The 21,448-nt window shown below is 40.5% G+C and overlaps 1 protein-coding gene across 1 annotated transcript in view; it reads right to left on the bottom strand.

Moving 5' to 3' along the window:
• Positions 1-21,448, bottom strand: part of STAB1 (stabilin 1) — a 148,002-nt gene that overhangs the window by 29,093 nt on the left and 97,461 nt on the right. The window contains exons 44-56 of the mRNA XM_026683543.2: positions 21,325-21,399; positions 20,188-20,304; positions 19,343-19,393; positions 18,100-18,186; positions 16,357-16,503; positions 15,182-15,319; positions 13,244-13,303; positions 10,775-10,951; positions 10,078-10,164; positions 8,595-8,741; positions 4,547-4,606; positions 2,572-2,767; positions 818-967 (exon numbers count right to left, since the gene is read on the bottom strand). Of these exons, the coding sequence (XP_026539328.2) occupies positions 818-967; positions 2,572-2,767; positions 4,547-4,606; positions 8,595-8,741; positions 10,078-10,164; positions 10,775-10,951; positions 13,244-13,303; positions 15,182-15,319; positions 16,357-16,503; positions 18,100-18,186; positions 19,343-19,393; positions 20,188-20,304; positions 21,325-21,399 (1,492 nt within the window). The remainder of the gene's footprint in view (positions 1-817; positions 968-2,571; positions 2,768-4,546; positions 4,607-8,594; positions 8,742-10,077; positions 10,165-10,774; positions 10,952-13,243; positions 13,304-15,181; positions 15,320-16,356; positions 16,504-18,099; positions 18,187-19,342; positions 19,394-20,187; positions 20,305-21,324; positions 21,400-21,448) is intronic.

Consider the following 21,448-nt stretch of genomic DNA (forward strand, 5'->3'; position numbering starts at 1 on the left):
TTCGCAGTCGGAGAGGGAGGAGGCGGCAGCGAAAGGACGCGCCGGCAACGGCAGGATGCTGCAAGTCAGGACCTTGCATTGAAGCAGCCCGGGGGCACGTAGCCACCTCCTCCAGCCCACCTTGAGGATTTGCCTTTTGTTGTTGGTATATTGGCTTCAGGCGCTCCTGTAGCGCCTTCCCTTTGCCTTCGAAGGTAAAGTGAATTATTTTAAAACCTCCGCTCATCCCGCCATGGCCGCGGCAGAGCCGCACGGGCTGGGCAGAACCAGGAAACACCCCCGGCTTGCTTTCCCGGCTCTGCTCAGCTCGCACGGCCCTGATGGGATGAGCGGAGTTTTTAAAATAATTCACTTTACCATCGAAGGCAAGGGAAGGCGGCCACAGGAGCGCCTGAAGCCAAGTGTCTCCTCAGGGCTCCGGTTGCAGGGAGGAGCCCTGACTGGCTGCACGTGGCTGCGCCAAACGCCGCGGGCGTTGCTGTAACGCTACGGCAGCAAGGGAGAAGGGAAATTAACGGTGGCGGAAGGTCTCCCGATATGAAGTGCTCCACCAACGCAGGCAGCACCATATCCGGGCATGCAACAAAGTACTTCCTAATGGCAAGCCCCCGCCATTCCCCCCCATTTCGCATGTTTAATATGGGCCTTAATTTGGGGGAGGGGCTTAATTTGATTTTATGCCAATAAATCATGCTGGGGCTTCCTATTGGTGGAGGCCGTATTGTTGGAGAAACACGGTATCTATCTAGGCATTACAGAGAAAAGGCAAAGGATACCATCAAGGCAAATAGTGAGGAAGAGCTAAATACAAGCTTACCTTTGCAGTCTGCCCCATAATACCCTGGAGCACAGAGTTCACAAGCCACTCCAACAAAAGCTGCACTACAATTGCACTGTCCTGAGCCTTTATATCCATCATCACATGTACCACGGTTTTGGCATGGTGCTTCGAGCCCTCCGGGACACACTGAAAATGACAAAACCGACACGTATTTTTCAACTAAGTATATAACTTGAGAAATAAAGAATAAATGAAGTCATAGTGGCTTTCTAAGGAGACCCCAGTCTATTTGGTCATATAATTTTATCCATTTCCTAGAAACAACTGTGTTATAAGCTACAGGTAATAACTTCCTCCATCTTAGAAACTTAATGTGTTGGGCGTGTATAATCCTTCATTTTTCTTCAGTGCTTTGCAGTTATTTTAGGTTCTTAGTCACTGCAATTGTTAGCAGAATTGTCAGATATTGCACACATCTAAAATTATCCTTAGAGATAACTTTCTTAAAGATTGTACTGTACACACAAACTGTTAAAAAAAATAAACCTAGGAAGATGAAGAATAAAATTCGGTTTAATATTTCAGTTTTTAAAAATCAGGGAAACTTTCTGCTGGTTACCTTTTTTATCTATTCTAAAAGAAAGGTTTCACATAAGGGGTGTTCTGTATCTTTTAATAAATCCTGCCTTGCATAGATTTGCCCATGTATAGTAATGGTTTTTATTTATTGAATGGCATACATTTGTCAGGGAGATCTACACTTTACAGAGTAATCCTTACAGCCAAATTGCTAGTTCATTTGGTTTCACACTTATCTGCGGTGTGCCACAGGCAGTGGAGGAAAAACTAGCTTGCACTATTATAGCAATGGTTATGATAATTCATTTCACAGATATTTAGGTTTCATATGTTCTGGTGTTTAGCCAGGCTTTAGAGAAATCTGACCTTAGAACAGCCAAGAATATTCTTTATGTAGTAACCAACTTATTTTGGACAATAAGCAAATCATGGAATTAATAGTGAATGCCTGCCCGAATAGTGAGATTTCAGATCTATAATCATATGAGGTCAAAATAAGGGAATCTGACTAATCTGAAGCTCTAAGCAAAGTTTGTAAGGAGTGAGTCCCATTGTATTCACTGAAATGAATTAGGGCCAAAGTTGAAGATAAATGGCAAATTTTCATGAAGTGGTTTTTCTTAGGAGTTTTTATGTCTGGCATTTTAGGGTTTTTCATTTAAGTGCCAACCATGTTTTCAAAATTAGTTAGATGCAGGATCTGCTGCAGTGCACTTAGAATTGTGTGGCATAGAAAATGCACAGCTTCTCCAGTACACACAACGACCTCTATGAAAATCAGGAAAAGTGGTTTGCTTATCGATTTGGTCCAGCGTTGGTTGCAATTCAGCATTTAAACATTGCTAGGAGACAATGGGAAAATCCATTATTTCTTACCATTCAATGGAATATTTACTACACACAAGAAGATAAATGATATTTTTGGCAAGGAGGAGGAAAAATGAAAGTCAATCAAGATACAAAAGAAATTATTAAGTGCATGAATATTAAGATATGCTCTGATATTGGTCAACAGCGGTACATAGAAAACTAAGCATCTTGAAAGGAACTTTAGAAACAATTATAGGATGTGAAACCTAACAAGGACATTTTAGCCCATAGATGGTAAAACAAATTGTTTTAATGTTAGCAACTACTGTTCCCATTATCATTACCAAGTAAGGAACCAAAAACATGTTATTTTGCCTGGAATTTTAATAAATATTCCTTACCCTGGCAGTTCTTTCCATAGTGGTTTGCACAACATTGGGGTACCCACTTGGTGGTAAGGCATGTTTTCTTGCATCCCTTTCTGGAAGGTTTTCTCCGTCGGTTTTGAGCGAATGGCACTCTCGGGTATTGCTGCCAATGGTGTCTCCTTGAAAACTCAAAAGGGTCATATTCATAATAGCAAGTCTGGATTTCCCCCTGTTGGAAAAAGAAAACTGTTTTTGCCTTTTGTTGGAAATTTGATTCTTAGGATGAAACTATATGTTCAACTTGCAAGGTATGTGGGAACTTCCTCCTATTTACGTGTTAAGTAATTAGAAATCTAAATCTGTCTGAGGCCTGAGAGTGATGGCAGCAGTGCCTTAGATAGAAGATCCATACAGAGAGTGGTAAGGGCAGCAGAGAAGATTATAGGAAGCTTCCTGTTTTTCAGGATACTGCTTATAAGTGCTACGTGCTTAGAGCTCAAAACATTGTTAGAGACCCCACACACCCACTTTAGGGTCTGTTTCTGTTGCTCCCCTCTGGGAGGAGGTTTTGAAGTATTTCTAGCAGGACCTCCAGATTCTGTAACAGCTTTGTTCCCGATGCCATCCTTCTGGTAAACTTGCAAGAGTTGTTTTTCTCACCATGTATATGTATACATCTAGACTAGACTGTGTTGTTTCTCTGTGTCATATACCATATTTTTTGCACTATAAGTTGCACTCCCCCCCAAAAAAGTGGGTGGAAATGTCTGTGCATCTATACACAGGGAGGGGGTTGGTGCAGTGCTGCCATTCACCGCCTCTGGAGAATGCTAGAGCCTTTGCTGCCAAGCAGCTGATTGGCAGTTGGATTAGCCTCCTGGAATACCACCAATCAGCTGTTCTAAGCGGCAGGGATTCACGCTGCCAATTGCCGCCTACTGCCACCGCCATTCGCCGATTACCGTTTGCCACCAATAGCCACCAATTGCTGCCAATCAGTCACCCGGAATTCCGCCAATCAGCTGTTGTAGGTGGCAGGAATCACCGCTGCCACCTATTGCCAATTGCCGCTGCCGCCAATCACCAATTGGCCTCCCAGAACACTGCTGATCAGCTGGTCTATGCAGTGGGGAGCATCACCACCGCCTATCACCACCGCTGCCTATCCCCACTGCTGCCTATTGCTGCCACCACCTATCGCCAATGCCTATCGTTGCCACTATTTGCCATTATTCGCCACCGGCAATTATCGATGGCAATAGGTAGCAATAGGTGGTGACTGATAGCAAATGGCGGCAGCAGCAATCAGCAGTGATAGGCAGCAGTGATAATAGGTGGTGGCGATCCCTGCCACTTAGAACAGCTGATTGGCATTATTCTGGGAGGCCAATCCAACCACCTATCAGCTGCTTGGCAGTGAACGCTCCAGCATTCCCCAGAAGTGGCAGCAGTTTAGTTCAGTTGACTGGTGGTAGGCGCAATGGAGTGGAGCCCTGACAAGCCATGTCCTGGGCTGTGATAACGTGCTGAGGCTAACCAGGCTGTTTGCTATTTGCTGCAAGGATGCTAGCCAGATGAATACCGGATGGATGCTGAGAGACAGAGGCCAGGATTTTTTTTTCTAATTTTCTTCCTCTAAAGCTAATATGCATTTTATGGTCTGTATTTATTTATTTAGTCATGTTTATGTAGTGTATATTGGAGGTAGTGACCCTTTGAAAGCTATATACAATGAAATTCCATTTTAATGTATGCTGATTAGTGTATATTCAAAGTGACAATAAAGTTATTCTATCTATTTTATCCTGGTCTGGTCAAATACAGTACCAGAAGTTTTAATAGGGGTGTGTAGACTTTCTATATCCACTGTATGTACCTTTTCACTTGGGATTAGGGGCATATGTTGTGCCTCTCAAACGCTTGATTGTAAAATGTCTTGTAAATAACCATAGAATTGCTTATTATCCACTTCTTGTCAATTGTGAAAAAATTCTCTGGGGATGCTTACCGTTTCCATTGATCCAAAAGGACAGGATTTCTCATAGCCACAAGTACCACATGTAGCATCCTGGGAAGATATAATAGGAAAGCAGGAAAAATAGACAAGTATGTAAGAAGCCATTTTAACTTTCTTCTGAAAATCTGTTAGATTTTCCTTTCTCACAAAGGCTGCAACCTAATAGCAGACATGAGATGGTTTGGGGTATTTTTATCATGTATTTAGTTGTGTTTTATAATTTAAAACTTGCAAAACAAGTAGAATACATACAGATTATACTATCTCACCTTAAGTTAAATTGCCATGATGGTGAGAGGGATTTTTTAAAAATGTAGTTTAATAGAAACAGAAGTGTTTTTGAAGACTTTTTAAAGAACAACTGTCATACTGATGATGACATCGAACATATAAACAAGCTAAATTCACTAGTAACATGGGCAACATCCTGCCCACATGCTTTTATCTTTCTTTGTGACTTCAATCTACCTCATATTAATTAGACCCTAAACGAATGTACAACTGAACCCAACTGAATACATGTAACCTTCTACTATGCTGTTACAAATCTGGGACTGGAACAACTAGTAACCAACAATACTAGACTTAACAACTGCCTTAATCTCATCTTCTGCAATAGTTTGAATTTAATTTATGGAATACAAACTAAAGAACCCTTTTCCAACAGTGACCACAATATGATTGACTTTTGTTTCAACATATGCCCACACAAAAATCATCACAATAACATAATCCCCAATTATAACTTCAAAAAAGGCAACTATGATCTTATAAACAACGATCTCTCATCCCTTGATTGGCAATCTCTATTCACTGGATGCAATACTGTTGAAGACCATTACAACATATTTTTACTTGAAGTCAAAAGAGTCATCAAACTATATGTACCAATAACAACTCCCAAAACAAAAAAACCCAAACAAAACAGATTACCCATAACAATAAGGAAACTTCAATCCAAAAAGAGATCACTCTGGCGGAAAAACAAATCTGGTCACGTTGCCAACTTCAAAAGCCGATACAAAAATTTACGCCACCAGATAAAGACTGAATGCACCAATTACCACATTAAACAAGAGGAAAACCTTCTACGCACCAATTCCACCCACGCTTTCTACAATTTTGTAAACAACAAACTAAAAGATTCAAGGTCCATTCCACCCCTGATAGGACCTAATGGTAAAGACTGCAGTGATGACACCATTAAAGCCAACATCTTTAACACATTCTTTGGCTCAGTATTTGTAAACAGCAATGGATCATGCCCAATATTTCCTAGCCGAATCACAGAAAACTACAATGATCTAATACATATTGATTTTACAGAAGACAGTGTTGAAAAAGCACTACGCAATCTAAAACCATCTCTATCTATTGGACCGGATGGAATATGTGCCTACTTCTTAAAAAAGCTATCCACTGCCATAGCAGAACCTCTAAGCATAATCTTTGAAAAATCTTTCAGGACCAGCTCCTTGCCTAACCTATGGTCACAAGCCACGGTCATCCCCATCTTCAAAAAGGGAGACCCCAGCCTAGTTGAAAATTACAGACCAATCTCCTTATGCTGCGTCACCTGTAAAGTCATGGAATCAATTATTAACCAATCCGTCATCCTCCACTTAGAAACAAACAACCTACTCTCTAATAAATAATTTGGTTTTAGGAAAAAACTATAATGTAATCTGCAACTCTTACACTGCAAAAACATATGGGTTACACAACTCGATCAGGGAAAAGTAATAGACGCAATCTACATAGACTTCTGTAAAGCCTTGGATTCAGTGGTACACGACAAACTACTCCTAAAACTAAAATCTTATGGTATCTCTGGACAACTGCATAACTGGATAGAAGCATTCCTGTCAAATAGACAACAAATGGTCAAAATTGGGAGTGTCCTATCAAATTCTGTACCTGTCAACAGTGGTGTCCCCCAAGGCAGTGTTCTAGAACCAACTCTCTTCATACTCTACATAAATGACCTCTGTGATCATATGAAGAGCAACTGCGTTCTCTTCGCTGATGATGTAAAGCTGTTCAATACCACAGACAATACTGCTACCCTTCAAAAAGATCTTGACTATGTATCAGAATGGTCAAACAAATAGCAACTTCAAATCTCAACAAATAAATGCTCTGTCTTACATATTGGCAAAAAAAAATCTGAAAATAAAATACAAGCTGAATAGTCAAGACCTTGTTGATGATCCAAGCTCTGTAAAGGACCTTGGAACACTCATCTCTAATGATCTAAGTGCTAGAGCCCACTGTAAGTACATAGCCAAAAAGGCATTAAGAGTTGTTAACCTAATCCTACATAGCTTTTTCTCTGGTAATATCACACTACTAACTAGAGCATACAAAACATTTGCTAGACCAATACTCAAATACAGTTCATCAGTCTGGAACCCACATTATGTATCTGATATTAGCACAGTTGAGAAAGTCCAGAAATATTTCACAAGAAGAGTTCTCCACTCCTCTACTCGTTGTAAAATACCTTATGCCACCAGACTCGAAATTCTAGACCTAGAAAACCTTGAATTATGCAGTCTTCGGTCTGATCTAAGTACGGTATATAAAATCATACATTGCAATGACTTACCTGTCAATGAATACTTCAGCTTCAACCATAACAATGCAAGAGCACACAATAGATACAAACTCAAGGTTAACTGCACCAAACTTGATTGCAGGAAATACGACTTCAGCAACAGTGGTCAATGTCTGGAATACTCTACCTTTCCCCAAACCCCAAAAACTTTAACCTTAGACTACTGTCTACTATTGACCTCACCCCTTTCCTAAGAGGTCTGTAGGGGGAGTGCATAAGCGCACCAACGTGCCTACCGTCCCTGTCCTATTATTTCTTTTATTTTTCTTATATGTACCCATTTCATGTATTCATAACTATGTATATACTTATACCTATTATCTTGTAAGCAATTGACAAATCAAAATAAATAAAATAAATAAATATTATTAAAATTTATATGCTGCTCATATCCCTGATAAGGTGACTTATAATTGGAAAGTAATTTCTACAAAAAAGCACGGAGTGCTGGTTGCCACTGTCAACATTAGTGTAAGAAAGTTAACCAAAAGTCTTTTTTTTATCTGGAGCAGCAGGCACAACTTTTTGGGCACCAAGGACCGGTTCCGTAGAGAAAGGTTTTTCCATGGACTAAAGGTGGTATGGTTTTGCATGCTGGTTGCATCCCATGGATGGAGCTTTGCTTGTTTGTGTGGACCAGTTGCTGGCATGTTGCGGACTGGTACCAGGCCACAGACCAACGGTTGGGGACCCCAGAACTAGAGAATGCTTTAATGATATTAAATCAACCAAATGAAGATACCGTGTTTTCCCCAAAATAAGCCCTACCCAAAAAATAAGCCCTAGAGAAGGAGGTGAGTGTGGCCAGCATAGGAGGTGGTGCATGTGTACGGAACAATGGTGTCTGGCAGCAGCTGGAGGCCACCCAGCACAGGTGAGTTGATTACCTGTGCAAGCAGCAGGCGGAAGCAGAGGCATGTGATCTGGATGTGCCATGCGGGCAACGGGAAAGCAGAGCATTGCTGGGCCATAGCGTTGGGTGGCTGTGGAAGGCTCATTTTTGTGTGGTGGCACTGGCAGCAGACAGTGGTCTGGGGGGGAGTCAGGCAATCCACATGTGCCACATATGCCATGGAAAAGCCAAGCGTCAGTGGGCCAGAGCAGCAGGTGACCACGGGAGGCTCATCTTCGCATCTCTTGGCATGTCTGCAGCCTGTGCAGTGCATTGGGATCACCCGCCTTCTGCTCTGTGCCCTCTGTTCTGCATAACCCCAGAGTGCGCCGACCCAAGGACCCAAGGGCTGAAGCTGCTGGCAGATGCTTTCAGTCCCCACATGCTTGCTGCTCTTGTGCACACGCTGGAGCGGTGGGGCGCCAAGGCAGGCTGATCATTCTGAAATCATGTTTCTGGGTCTTACTTTATGGTGAACACGGTAATTATCTAAATCAGTAAACATTGATAATTAAATTTCAAGTACTCACCGGAATCTCAACCATTTGAAACTGATCACAATGGGATCCCAAATTAGGAAGCTCAAGAAGGTGATCAATTCCATAAGCAATGCCCACATTGAATTCCATATACCGCTGGACAATCCTTGCATTGCCATTGTCTACAACAATATCACCCTGCAAATCAAAAAAGCAGTAAAAGGGAATCAGGAGCCAGAATTGGCAGCTTTTCATTTTGACTAATATGGAAAAACCTTATCACCTGTTGCTTCCTGAAAAAAATTATCACTTTTTTGCCTCAGATCAGAAGCATTCTAGTAGATGAAGAAAAAAACACTTTATCAACAAGGTACAAAATCTACACACACTAAATCTAATCAAATTTACCAGTCTGAAAAAACATCGCAGTTGTAGCATTAAGAGTGGCTCAAACAATCAGCACCCTCCTAATCAAAACCAAGTACTTCAAATTCATTGGCAATGTCCATTTTGCTCTCTGAATTTATGGTGAGCTCAACCTAACCTTAAGTGGAATTTCCCACAATGTGATTTTCTAATTAATTTTACCAGGAGATGTAGATAAGTGTGGTTCAAAGAATCAGCACCCTTTCTTTGTTTTCTGTCTCACAGATACTCTGATTTTTGTTCAATTTCCCTAGCTTGTTCCATCTTCTCCTAAAATAATGTACTCGTTATTATAATAAGGGTATAAAATAATGTGCCCTTCTCCATTTTTTCCTAGCTACTCTTTCTTGGCCCATGCCTCTTCTTCATTTTTTCACTGCCCATGACCCTTAATACTTGCAGCTGCTACATTCTGTATCTACACCCTAGCCTAACTTATAAACCTACTTAGGATATTATGATTATGACATTATGATTATGATGCTGTGGTGTTTAGAATGCAGTATTGTGCACAAACTTTGCCCACAGACAGGAAATCAGTCCTGAAATCATGTGACAATATGCTTATGATTTTAGTTCAAATTTCCTTTGCTTTACAGCAGCAGAAGGATATGGCTCCACACAATTGTGTGAGCCAAAACGTAGGGGGGAAATTTCTGGAATTAGACTCATGAAGGGCAATCTTATACTCCTATTTCTCCATTCTTTCATTGCTTGGAATGTTCACCCAGGGTTGGGATAATTAGAAGAAGGGAATTAATGTTTGTATATGCATTACATGGAGAGGAAGGGATTACAAGAGAGTAAGCAGATGCCCGATAGGGAATATACATTGAAAAGAATGCACTAGCACCAGCTGTTTGCAAAAGAAGTTTGCATAAGAGGCAAAGAAAAGCTTATTGAAGCAATCTCTTTTCTTTGTTAGAGGAGAAAGAAAAAAAAATAACAAGTCAGGCACAGGAGAACACATACTGACTGACTTTTACTTTTTAATCACCTTTGTAATTGCAAGGCCAAGGCAGTCAATAAGTGAGGACTACCTGTACATTTTGAATGGGACAGTATTGAACATGAGTTGTGGCTTCAATTTAAAGGAGTGCTTACTTACAGCATTTGTTTTGCTGCAGCTAAATGAAATCGTTGAACCTTGCAAAGTCCTCAAAGATGAGAATTCTATCAGTTGGGAAGCCAAGACCTAGAACCAGAAAAGAGTAAATAATGATTGATTTGCCACAGATACAAGCAGGCCAAAATAGACCTCAAGAGATTGTGTGTTATGTTTCATTCATTGCCATATAAACAGGAATTGGGGAAGGTTTCATTTTCATCAAAAGAATGAAAACTCATTTCCTCATTTGCCTTTCTTCTCTGTGTTCTGTTATTATAAACTCTATTTCTGACAGTAAATGTTTCTGGCAGTGAATCAGTTAGGTAATTAACTGTTCAAGAAAGTTAAATAGGAATGGGTCTCACTTAAGGCTGCCAAAGACTTCAGCCACTGATCTTGCAGAGAGTAAATTTCCTTGTGGATCCATGGAATGATAAATGCATCATCCATATGAAGCACCATGAGCGAATCAGCATTTGGATAAAGAATCTCACACCACTTTGAGTACTACCTCATCTATCTTGCACTGGTTAAATAATTATCAAATAATAGAATGTTGGTTAATCAGTTTACTTATTAAATCAAAACCAGTTTTTACTCAGGTCTAAATGACATGAAAAGGAGATGTGTTTTCTGCCAAGTTAGGGTCCAGCAGGGCTTCTTTTAAAAGTTTCTGTTGTTTCAACCTTGGGTTTACCTTTGTGTCCCGGACCATGTGCCCTCTGAGATAAGCAGACAATTTGCTCCTGTGGTCTTTATGATATAACCATTTTTGCATTTCAGCAGGGAGAGAATTAAAGGCTCCATCAGTTGGCCACAGCATGGTAAATGGCTGGTGTAAGGTATTATTGACCAGATTAAGAAGTCCTTCTTCCTGCAAAGAGACACAGAACAGTAAAATAGCATGATATCACTAATCTAAGAGAATTTACAACTTACTGTCAGCTGGTCAACCCTCCTCCTCCCCAACACCCGTTTTGAAGAGATAGGGGAGCTGTAATCCACAAGTCTGGAAGTTGGGTTAATTATTTTTGGAGGGTTTTAGGGGAGGGTGGGATGAGTGATAAATGGCTAAATAGATGCCTGATGTCTTACAAAACTGCCTACTTTCCTCAAAGCTTAATGGTGAAAGGAGCGTTTGAAGAAAATTACACACATCTATACCCATTTGATTTAAAGAAGCCAGAATTTCTATTTATTGGGGGGGGGGGGGGGGGGGGGGGGGGGGGGGGGGGGGGGGGGGGGGGGGGGGGGGGGGGGGGGGGGGGGGGGGGGGGGGGGGGGGGGGGGGGGGGGGGGGGGGGGGGGGGGGGGGGGGGGGGGGGGGGGGGGGGGGGGGGGGGGGAGGGGGGGGGGAGGAAAAGAGAAGGGGGGGGGGGAAGAGGAAGAGAGGGGGGGGGGGGGGTTTTTATTTTTTATTTTATTTTTATTTATTTATTTGCCAATTGTTTACAAGATAATAAGTATAAGTGTATACATAGTTGTGAATACATGAAATGGGTACATATAAGAAAAATAAAAGAATAAGAGAAACAATAGGACAGGGACGGTAGGCACGTTGGTGCGCTTATGCACGGCCCCTACAGATCTCTTAGGAAAGGGGTGAGGTCAATAGTAGACAGTCTAAGGTTAAAGTTTTTGGGGTTTGGGGAAGAGACTACAGAGTCGGGTAGAGTATTCCAGACATTGACCACTCTATTGCTGAAGTCGTATTTCCTGCAATCAAGTTTGGTGCGGTTTACTTTGAGTTTGTATCTATTGTGTGCTCTTGTGTTGTTATGGTTGAAGCTGAAGTATTCATTGACAGGTAGGACATTGCAATGTATGATTTTATATACCATGCTTAAGTCAGACCGAAGACGGCGTAATTCAAGGTTTTCTAGTTCTAGAATTTCAAGTCTGGTGGCATAAGGTATTCTACAACGAGTAGAAGAGTGGAGAACTCTTCTTATGAAATATTTCCAAAAATAGTTTTTTCTCATGAGAACTGTGCTGTATTAGCATACTCCAAACCCTCGCAACTATATGAAGGGCTGCCGCGGCTTGGACAATTTTTTTTTTGCTTTTGGTATGGTTAAAACTCTAGAATTTGGAAGCTTTTCTAATATATTGCAAATCACCCAAATGTCTACCCATAGATTCCAGCCTACTTTCTGCCCATTTTTAGGATAGGTTTAGAGTCTTGAAAGATTTTTGGAGGAACATTATCAGCTATGAAGTTCCATGTTTCAATAATGGATCTAAAACAAGTTCTGCAAGGAACAAATACTTGTTGGGAGATTTGAATTAATCAGGAAGACCTTGTGAAAGGATGTACTCCTGAACAAGAGCAGAGTGGTGAAAGAATTATAAAGAAATAATAGAATGTCACATGTAAAATGCTCTAAGTATGGTTGTCTGGGAAGTAGAGCATGGTGTTAGCCCAGCTGTTAATGAATGCTAATATACATTGCTAATAATTACTAAGAAATACATGAAGGTAGAAAAGTCTCCCTTCTGTCTAAGTTACATTTTGAGAATAAAAAAGTGCCAAGAGAAAAAGAGAGGCAACTTTATTTTTTTCAGTTGAATTTACAGACTCTCTTAACTAACAATAGGCTAAATGAGAAACAGATCCAGGATAGCATGTGAAAAGTCTTCCTTATATCTATTTATCTGGGTTTGCTTAAGTGGCCAAATAAGCTGAGATTATATTATCTCCACTGTAGCCAGTGAGGGAACTAGATAATGTTTTCTTTCTCCAGAGCTGAATTCTATTAAAAGTAAAACCTTTATCCAATTAATCAGAATTCAAATCCCACTTCTGAAATGCACATTGAACCACATTTTAAAACGATATAATTTTGTATTTTTGATAGATGGGTTTTCATTTGAACCTGACTAGATGGCAGCACATAGCCAACATTGACTAATCTTAAAAAAGCTAAGTGAGTGATGGTTAAGATTTGGGTGTCAGGCTATCTGGAAACTGCATGGTTCTGAGGTAGACTTGGGAATTAAAAATAATAATACTAATTGGAAAAAGATAATAGCAAGCCACTTCCATATTGTCAGGAAAATTACACAAATGTATCCATGAAATTACCAGTAGTCAAGCTCAACTCAAGAACTACTTCACTTATGTTTCGTTTTATGGATTGAAACTGAAAGAGAACAGTTCAATTACCTTTAGAAGCCTGATGTATGTTTTGTATCCATAAGCCTCTGAGACCTCTATAATAGTTTTCTGGAAAGAAATCAAACAGAAAAGTTGCCAATAAAATCCCAGTTCCAGAGCCTAATCAGAAAGCATGCGTGGAAGAGATGTGGCCTAATTCTTATATCTAACATTGGAACAATCTGCCTCTTTACCCATTTCTGGCAATCTAGAATGTACATGTTCAGTTGTAATACACAGAGGTGACAAGTAAATCTTATATGATGTGTATCCTGTTTAAAACACAAGGATAAGATGCAGGGGTGGGATTCAAATTTCTTAACAACCAGTTATGTGGGTGTGGCCTAATTTGTGGGTGTGGCTTGGTGGTCATGTGACTGGGTGGGCGTGACTTGCTGACCGGGTGTGGCTAGGTGGTCATGTGACTGGGGTGGGCATGGCTAGGTGGCCATGTGACTGGGGTGAGTGTGGCCAGGTGGCCATGTGACTGGCAAACCAAATATAAGTGGTCCGCGCTTAATGGCCAGTTGCTTAGAAAGTGTTCTAATTTACGACTGACCTCCCCAGAGCTACTTGACCTGTTTTTGGTGTTTTGACAGTGATGCACACACAGACATGTACATGCACATGTGCAAGCACACGCACATACACTTATGACCAGTTACAACATCCCTCACAGTCTTGTGACTGAGGTTTTCTATGTTTTTTTGCCAGTTTCCAAGGCCTGGGGAGCCCTGGAGAGTCCTGTACTGGGAAATTCTTGCCTCCTGTCAACAGCAGCAGGAAGGAACATGTGGAGGCTGATGGAGGCTCGAGCCAGGTTAGCAGCTGTTTCTATTCTATCACCTGCTGCTGTTTTGGGGAGAGCAAAAGTTTCCCAAAACAGCAGAAAGCTTCTGAATCCCCTCCCCCATCAGTAACTGCTCTTGGGCAAGCAGAGAGAAGCAGGATTCAACCTGGCTTGTTTCTCTCCTTGCCCCAGAGCCATTTCTAATGGGAAGGGGGTGACTTGGAAGCTTTCCACTGTGCAACAGGTGAGAGAAGCAGCCGCTGACCTGGCTGGATCCTATACAAGCCTCTCCATGTTTTCCTTGGCGGAAGGCAAGTGGTGGAGGAAAGGCAACTGGCGGCGGCAGCAAAAGGCAAGTGGGGGGAAAGGTGACCGGTGGCAGCAGCAAAAGGCAAGTGTGTGGGGGCTTGCAGAGCCTCACTCACCCAGGGAGGTCAGTAAAGGCAGGGCCGCAGCAGAAGGCAGGCAGCAATGGCTGACCTGGCAGGTGTGCAAGAGCAGGCAGCAGTGTTGCACATGTGTGCAATGTCACACATGCGTGATAAGGACTGATGGGCAGGCAGTGTAGAAGCGAGTGGAGAAGCGGGTGGAGAGGGGCAGGGCCAGCCAGAGGCCCGATTTTCCAGTTCTCTGAACTACCGGGAACGGTAACAACCAGTTCTATAGAACCAGGTCAAACCGGGAGAATCCCACCCCTGGTAAGATGCCTTGCAATAGCCCTGAACTCAGGCTAATGACATGAACTCAGGCTAATGACACAGCAATTCTGGAATAAATTCAGTGGCAGATAATTGTGTGCAACGCTGCAGTTCAAATAGATTTTACTTCAATTATGCAGCTCGTACAGAAAAGACACAAAATATAGACCAGAGACCGATTATTCCACCTCTGAAAATAATCCAAACTGTATATGCATCCAGGCATGGACACTCAAACAAAATAAAAATATGTTACATTCAAGTATGATGAATCTAGGGCTGACAGTGCCCTAATAAGGGGATAAAACATCTAACTCAGAACTGAGTATAGTATAAGAAATAAGAATCATTACAAGCCATGATTATTTTTAATAACATCTAGTTTTACAGTAGCTTCAAGACTAGCAAACTCATTAGGGCTTCTTTCACCTTTTCTAGCATATTTTATGTTAGACATACCTGGGATAGGTTGCATGACATGTTGTGATGCTGCAGGTCATATGGGGCTAAGATCCCATCAATAAAATGTATGACTCCATTCTCTCGAGCAATGTCACTTTCAATTATCTTTACTTCATCATTTAAATACAGACTGTTCTGGGAGGGTAAAAAGAGGGAATACATTTCCAGCACTTTTGAAAACAGTCTTGTTACAGAATAGAATAGAATAGAATAGAATAGAATAGAATAGAATAGAATAGAATAGAATAGAATAGAATAGAATAGAATAGAATAGAATAGAATTATTTACTGGCCAAGTGTGATTGGACACAAGGAATTTGTCTTAGTGCAAATGCTTTCAGTGTACATAAACGGAAAGATACATTCATCAAGAGTCAAGAATCATAAGGTACAACACAATGATAGTCATAGGGTACAATAAGCAATCAAATCATACTAGGAAACAGTCAATATAAATCGTAAGGATACAAGCGACAAAGTTACAGTCATACAATCACAAGTGGGAGGGGATGGGTGATAAGGAGTGATGAGAGGATTAATAGTAATAGTAGTGCAGACTTTGTAAATAGTTGAACAGTGTTGAGGGATTTATTTGTCTAGCAGAGTGATGGCTTTCAGGAAAAAACTGTTCTTGTGTCTTGCTGTTCTGGTGTGCAGTGCTCTATAGTGTCGTTTTGAGGGTAGGAGTTGAAACAGTTTATGTCCGGGATGTGGGGGTTCTGTAAATATATATATTTACAGGGCCACGACCTGTTCAACATCAGGCCATGGGAGAAATGGGCAAGTGCCCATGAGTGGAGCTTTACATGCAAGCACAAGTGCCTTCCTTTCAAGCACCCTCCACTCACACTAGTGAAGTTTCATGCATGAGCACAAGTGGTGACAAGCGCTCTGTGCTCATGCACGAAGTTCCATTCACCTGAGTGGAGGGCTCACACAAATGGAGCATGCACAAGAGAGCCTGCCACTCACATGCACCCCCTGCCAGGCTGCCAAGCTGGAAAGATTGGGGACCGCTGTTCTAGGATCATCATTAGTCCTAAAACATAATCCAGTTCCATGAAAAATAAAGAATTGATGGGACACAGTCACATAAGGTTTCTCTTAGCAGTGCAGCAAAGTGACTTATGACTAAGATGGAAATGGAACAGGACTGAGACAATGACACATACCTCCTTCATGGAAACTCTGATTTTGTGACCAGATAAAGCAGTTAGAGAATCCTGTGATTCCAAGTCATCCGATAGGAGCTTCTGACAGATGACTGCGTGATAGCGAAGCAGATCTTTGATGCAGCCAGCTTTTTCCCATTCTGAAAACTAAAGAAAATATGGTTGTACAAGGCAAGCACAGGTTAAGCCCTTCTCATTTAGGGGTTTGAAATGAAGCTGCTCTCAGTGACATAATAGTAATACCCCATGAATGCCATCTATTGCATCTTTAGAAAATGGCTAAAACCTGGTATTCATGATCTATTTGTCTTCTAAAAATGTAGAACTGTTGGGCATTAGCATAAACCAGGGGTGTCAAATTCACATCATCACGGTGGCATCGCATGACATATTGGGACTTTTCCCCCCTTTGCTAAATTGGGTGTAGCCAGCATGTGACACATCCGGCCCACAGACCGGGAGTTTGACAGCCCTGGCATAAACATATCAACCAATTACATCATAACTATCAGTACAGATGAAGAAAACTGAGCCACAACCAAAATTCAGTTTAATTGTAAACAATTATTTATTTATTAACTTAAAATATTTCTTTGGCCACCCATCTTAGGGTACATTCTTGGAGGATGTCAACAATATCACAACTATAAACCAGAAAGCCAAATACTAAAACTAAAAACCTGGTGCCTTTATTGTCTTATTAGGATGCCCCAACAACTTATAAATTAAATCTCTCCCTCAGATTTCTCAGTCTACCTCAGTGCCAGTCACAATGGCCTTTTTCAAGGCTAGACCTGCTGGATTGCCAAGGTTCCATGAGGTTGGAGCAGCTATGGAAAAGGCACACTTTCCAAGTCTCTTTAGATGGCAGCAGGGAAGAAAGCTGGAGTGTGTCTATCCTCTTTGATCTTATGGGATGGGCAGATATTTTCAGGGAGATGTGATCCCTCAAATAAATTGATCCTGTGCCATTTAGGGCTTTAAAGGTGATAACCAATATCTTGAGTTGCCCCAGGAAATAAACTAGAAATTAGTGCAGTTCACATTATAGGAATGTAACATGAGAAAACCTAGAGGCTCCAAACTTTGTATGCGCTGCTAGATTCTGAAGTAGTTATAGCTTCCATTCCAGATGGTCTTCAAGGGCAGCCTCATGTAAAGCACATTGCAATAGTCCAAAGAGAAAGTGGCTAAGGCTTCCTGGTCCAGGAGAGGTGCAATTGGATCTGAATCTGTGCAAAGCCCTCTCCCTCAGCCATCATTGCCACTTGCTCCCCAAGCAGGAGACATGCGTCCAGTAGGAATCTCCAGATTGTGTGCCAGCTCAATAGATATGGCACATTGATGGTAAGGTAAAGGTAAAAGTTCCCCCAGACATGCATGCTAGTTGTTTCCAGCTCTAGGGGTTGGTGCTCATTTCCATTTCTAAGCCAAAGTGCCACCATAGTCATGTGGCTGGCATGACTACTTGCATTTTATATTGATGGTACTGTACCCCATTCTGTCCAATGGACCTCGCCCAAGTGTTTGAATGAAAATGTTAAAAAGGAAGATCAAATTTAGTTGAAGATGTTTATGTTTGGAATCAAAGTGAGAAAAAAAAATATGTTTAACTGAAACCAGAATTTGCCTACTTCTCTTAAGGTTCTTTTAACTAACTTTTCTTTTACATTAAATAAATTTCAGTGCAATGAATAAAGCCACCGTTTGGTTTTCAAATGCCACCTTTCACAGGCTGCTTACTGTGGTGCTTTTCTGTAGATAATCAGCATGTGGGACAAAAATGGTGTATGGTCCTTTCCCAATTATTTCCGTAAAAACTCTATGAACCTACAGTGCAGGGAGAAGTCCAGGGATTAGTATAAATACCAAACAAAAGTTATAATCTACAGAAAAAGTATTGACATTTGGATTCAGAGAAACCCTAGTTTTCATGGCAGTACTCTGCAAGTGCTGCAAGATGTAATGTAATCTTGGGCTTGTCAACAGAGTTGCAATATCATGTTCCCAGGAAATGATAGCTCTATGCTGCCTGTCCTTGGAATAGGGTGCTGCTGGCTTTGGTTACTACCTGAGGATTTGGGAAAATTACAAAGAACAGTGAGAGGGGAAAAGCTTGGGAGATAAATCTGATTAAGAATGTTTTAAGAAACTGGGTATGTTTAGACTAAGATAAGGCTAGGGAAAAACAGTCTTCCAAATATTAGAAAATCTTCTAATATTTCCTGGGCTATCACAGGGTGTAGGTTTATTTTACACAACTTCCAAGAACCATAAATGAAAACTTTATAGAAGGGATTTAAATTTGACATAAGAAGCAATTTCCTCACTAAAAACTAGGAAATGTTGGAACAACTTGGTTTTTTAAATCATAGGTGCTCCATTATTGGTGATTTTAAAAAAAAAATGGCTGACATTTGTCTGGGTTTATATTCCTGCCCTGGGCAGTGGGTTAGACATGAAAACCTTCAGGGTCCTTTTCAAATGGATGATTCTATGAACTCTGCACCCATCATAGAAAATTTCCTCATTCCTTTTTTGTTGCAACACGGTTCTCTCCATTGGGTATTTTATTTTATTGATTCCATTCCATTCCACCCCTTTTTCCCATTGAGTTCAACAATTATCAATATTAAGCTAGATATAAAAAGATATAAAATAAGATACAAAAGCCAAAGATGTAAAAATTGTTCACACATAAAAGTTCCGGCTAAAAACATGGATGTAAATTCCACTGTATGCATAATTAGGAACTAAGCTTCAAAAAACAAAAACAAACGAACAAAGAAACCACCCCCCCCAGAAAAGACCATTTCATTAGTTGAAGGACTCTCTAGAATTGTATAGGTCAGTCTTCCCATTCTGATGCTTTCCAGATGTTCTGGTTTATAGCTCTAATTTGATTGTACAGTTGTAGGAATGGTGCAAGGAACTTTCTGGATCCCACTCTAATGTTTTACCACATAGAAATTCTTCTCATACCTACCTGGCTATAATGAAGAAATTCATAGGCATCTTTTCTTCTAATAATAAGTTCCTGAGGAAGAAAGGAAGGAAGGAAGGAAGGAAGGAAGGAAGGAAGGAAGGAAGGAAAGGAAGGAAGGAAAGAGAGATTAAATATGTTCATAATAACAAGTTTCTTCAAAATCTTAAGAAATATATGCATTAAAAGCATTCATAGTAACAGGCTTCTAATACTGCAATTGCAGATATTCCTTATGAAAATTCTCCCATTGCAAAATTATAATAAAGAAAAGCAGATTTGTTGCATGTCAGGCTTTGAGCCCTACATTCTGGCTGGAATCTTCATTTGTATTTGAACTGGTTGGCCAGAGGATTAATGAAGGCATGGATACAGTGACCTCTGACAATCCAAATGCAGTGTCCGGATTGATCTTGCTAGGAACTGGAAGCCATTATTCTTCATATATGTGAAAGTTCATTATTAATTTTGAATTATTAATTATAATAATCATATTTGAACTATTCAACATAGGAATTATGCCCTTACTAATGAATCCCATTCATGATAGCATACATGAAAAAAAAAGCTTTGTTTTGTTTACATTTTCTTTCAAATGACAGTTCAACTGATTTATGATCAAATTAGAAATCTTTTACTATTTTTTAATTCATGAGGTCATTTGCAACTATCTTTTTTTTTTTTTTTTTGCAACATTTTCCAACCATGTCACTGACTATGTCACATGTTGCTTTTTCCCTACTACTCTCAGCACAAATTTTGGGGATGCTAAGAAGGAAGACTGCTCTTCCAGCATTTGGGAATGGATGCTCACAGATTTTGCAAATTTTAAGTAAAATATGTCTTACCTGCCATAAATTTCTATGGCATGTGAAGCCATCACCAGTCCCCAATATACAAAGGCATGCTCGATTCCCATGTTCTTTTCTAAGGCACACTGCTAATGGACTGCAACCACCATTATTCTGATCAAGAAAAGAAAAAGCTAATAAGCTGGAGCTATGATCAGGGGTTATCAATCCTTCCTTTAGGCATAACTTGTCTAGATGACTCTTCTTAAAACTTAGCTGTCAGAGAAGCAAGTCCCTCTCCTTTTCCAACAATCGAGCAAGCAATCAACAGCTTTGGATAAGGGGGAAGTAGCCATCTCAGTGAAGACTACCGTGTACAGAAAGCTCAATGCCATGCCCTAAAGCAAGGGTCTTCAAACTTGGCAAGTTTAGGACTTGTGGACTTCAACTCCCAGAATTCCTGAGCTAACATGACTGGAGGAGGAATTCTGGGAGTTGAAGTCCACAAGTCTTAAAGCCGTCAAGTTTGAACACCCCTACCCTAAAGTTTTCCATGAACCTATCAGTAATTCAAACACTTTAAAACAGAAAGGTACCCTAATGGAATTCACCTTCTCTTTTAAGGAATTTGAAGCACATGAAATTTAAATTACCCATTTGATGGATATAGCTTTCTTGTGAAAAAACACTTCTATTATTTCTTATTACTAGTGATTTACATGAAGAATTTCCTTATGTTATTCTGTTACGACCCAAGGTTACTGGACTTGATAACAAGCTCCATTTCCCCCACCCCTTGTGAAATTTATTACTGGAAACTTTTAAGAATTACCAAATAAATCAAGGCTGGGAAATGTGGTGCCTACGGTACCATGGCATGCACAAACTTTTAAACTGACACTAAAATTACACAAAATATTTTCTTAAAAAACACATGGTGGGAAATATCACAAGGCTGCCATTCAAAATCTTGTAAGATTTGGGCAACAATGCCAAATGACTTCAGCGAACTCCTGATATTTTGGTTATTTAAAGAAAAAGATAATTTTTAATGTTTATGTTGGGACCTGCACCTGGATTACCTTTGTGATGAGTGGAATCACACCGTTATCATAGTATTGTTTGCTTTTTTTAAAAAAAAAAATGTAATAACTAGCATTCAGGAGATCTTCCAAAGAAAGGGCATCAACAAACCTCCAAGCAAGGATCAGTATATTCACATTTCTTAATCCCATCACCAGCGAATGGGGGAAGACAGACACAGGCAGCCTGAGAGAAATAAAAACACCATCACATATTTCACATTTAGAACTACAGA

The sequence above is a fragment of the Notechis scutatus genome, chromosome 2 (assembly GCF_049901735.1).
Source record: "Notechis scutatus isolate UNSWTSFEM ecotype Mainland chromosome 2, rNotScu1.2, whole genome shotgun sequence".
In the NCBI taxonomy this organism is placed as follows: Eukaryota; Metazoa; Chordata; class Lepidosauria; order Squamata; family Elapidae; genus Notechis; species Notechis scutatus.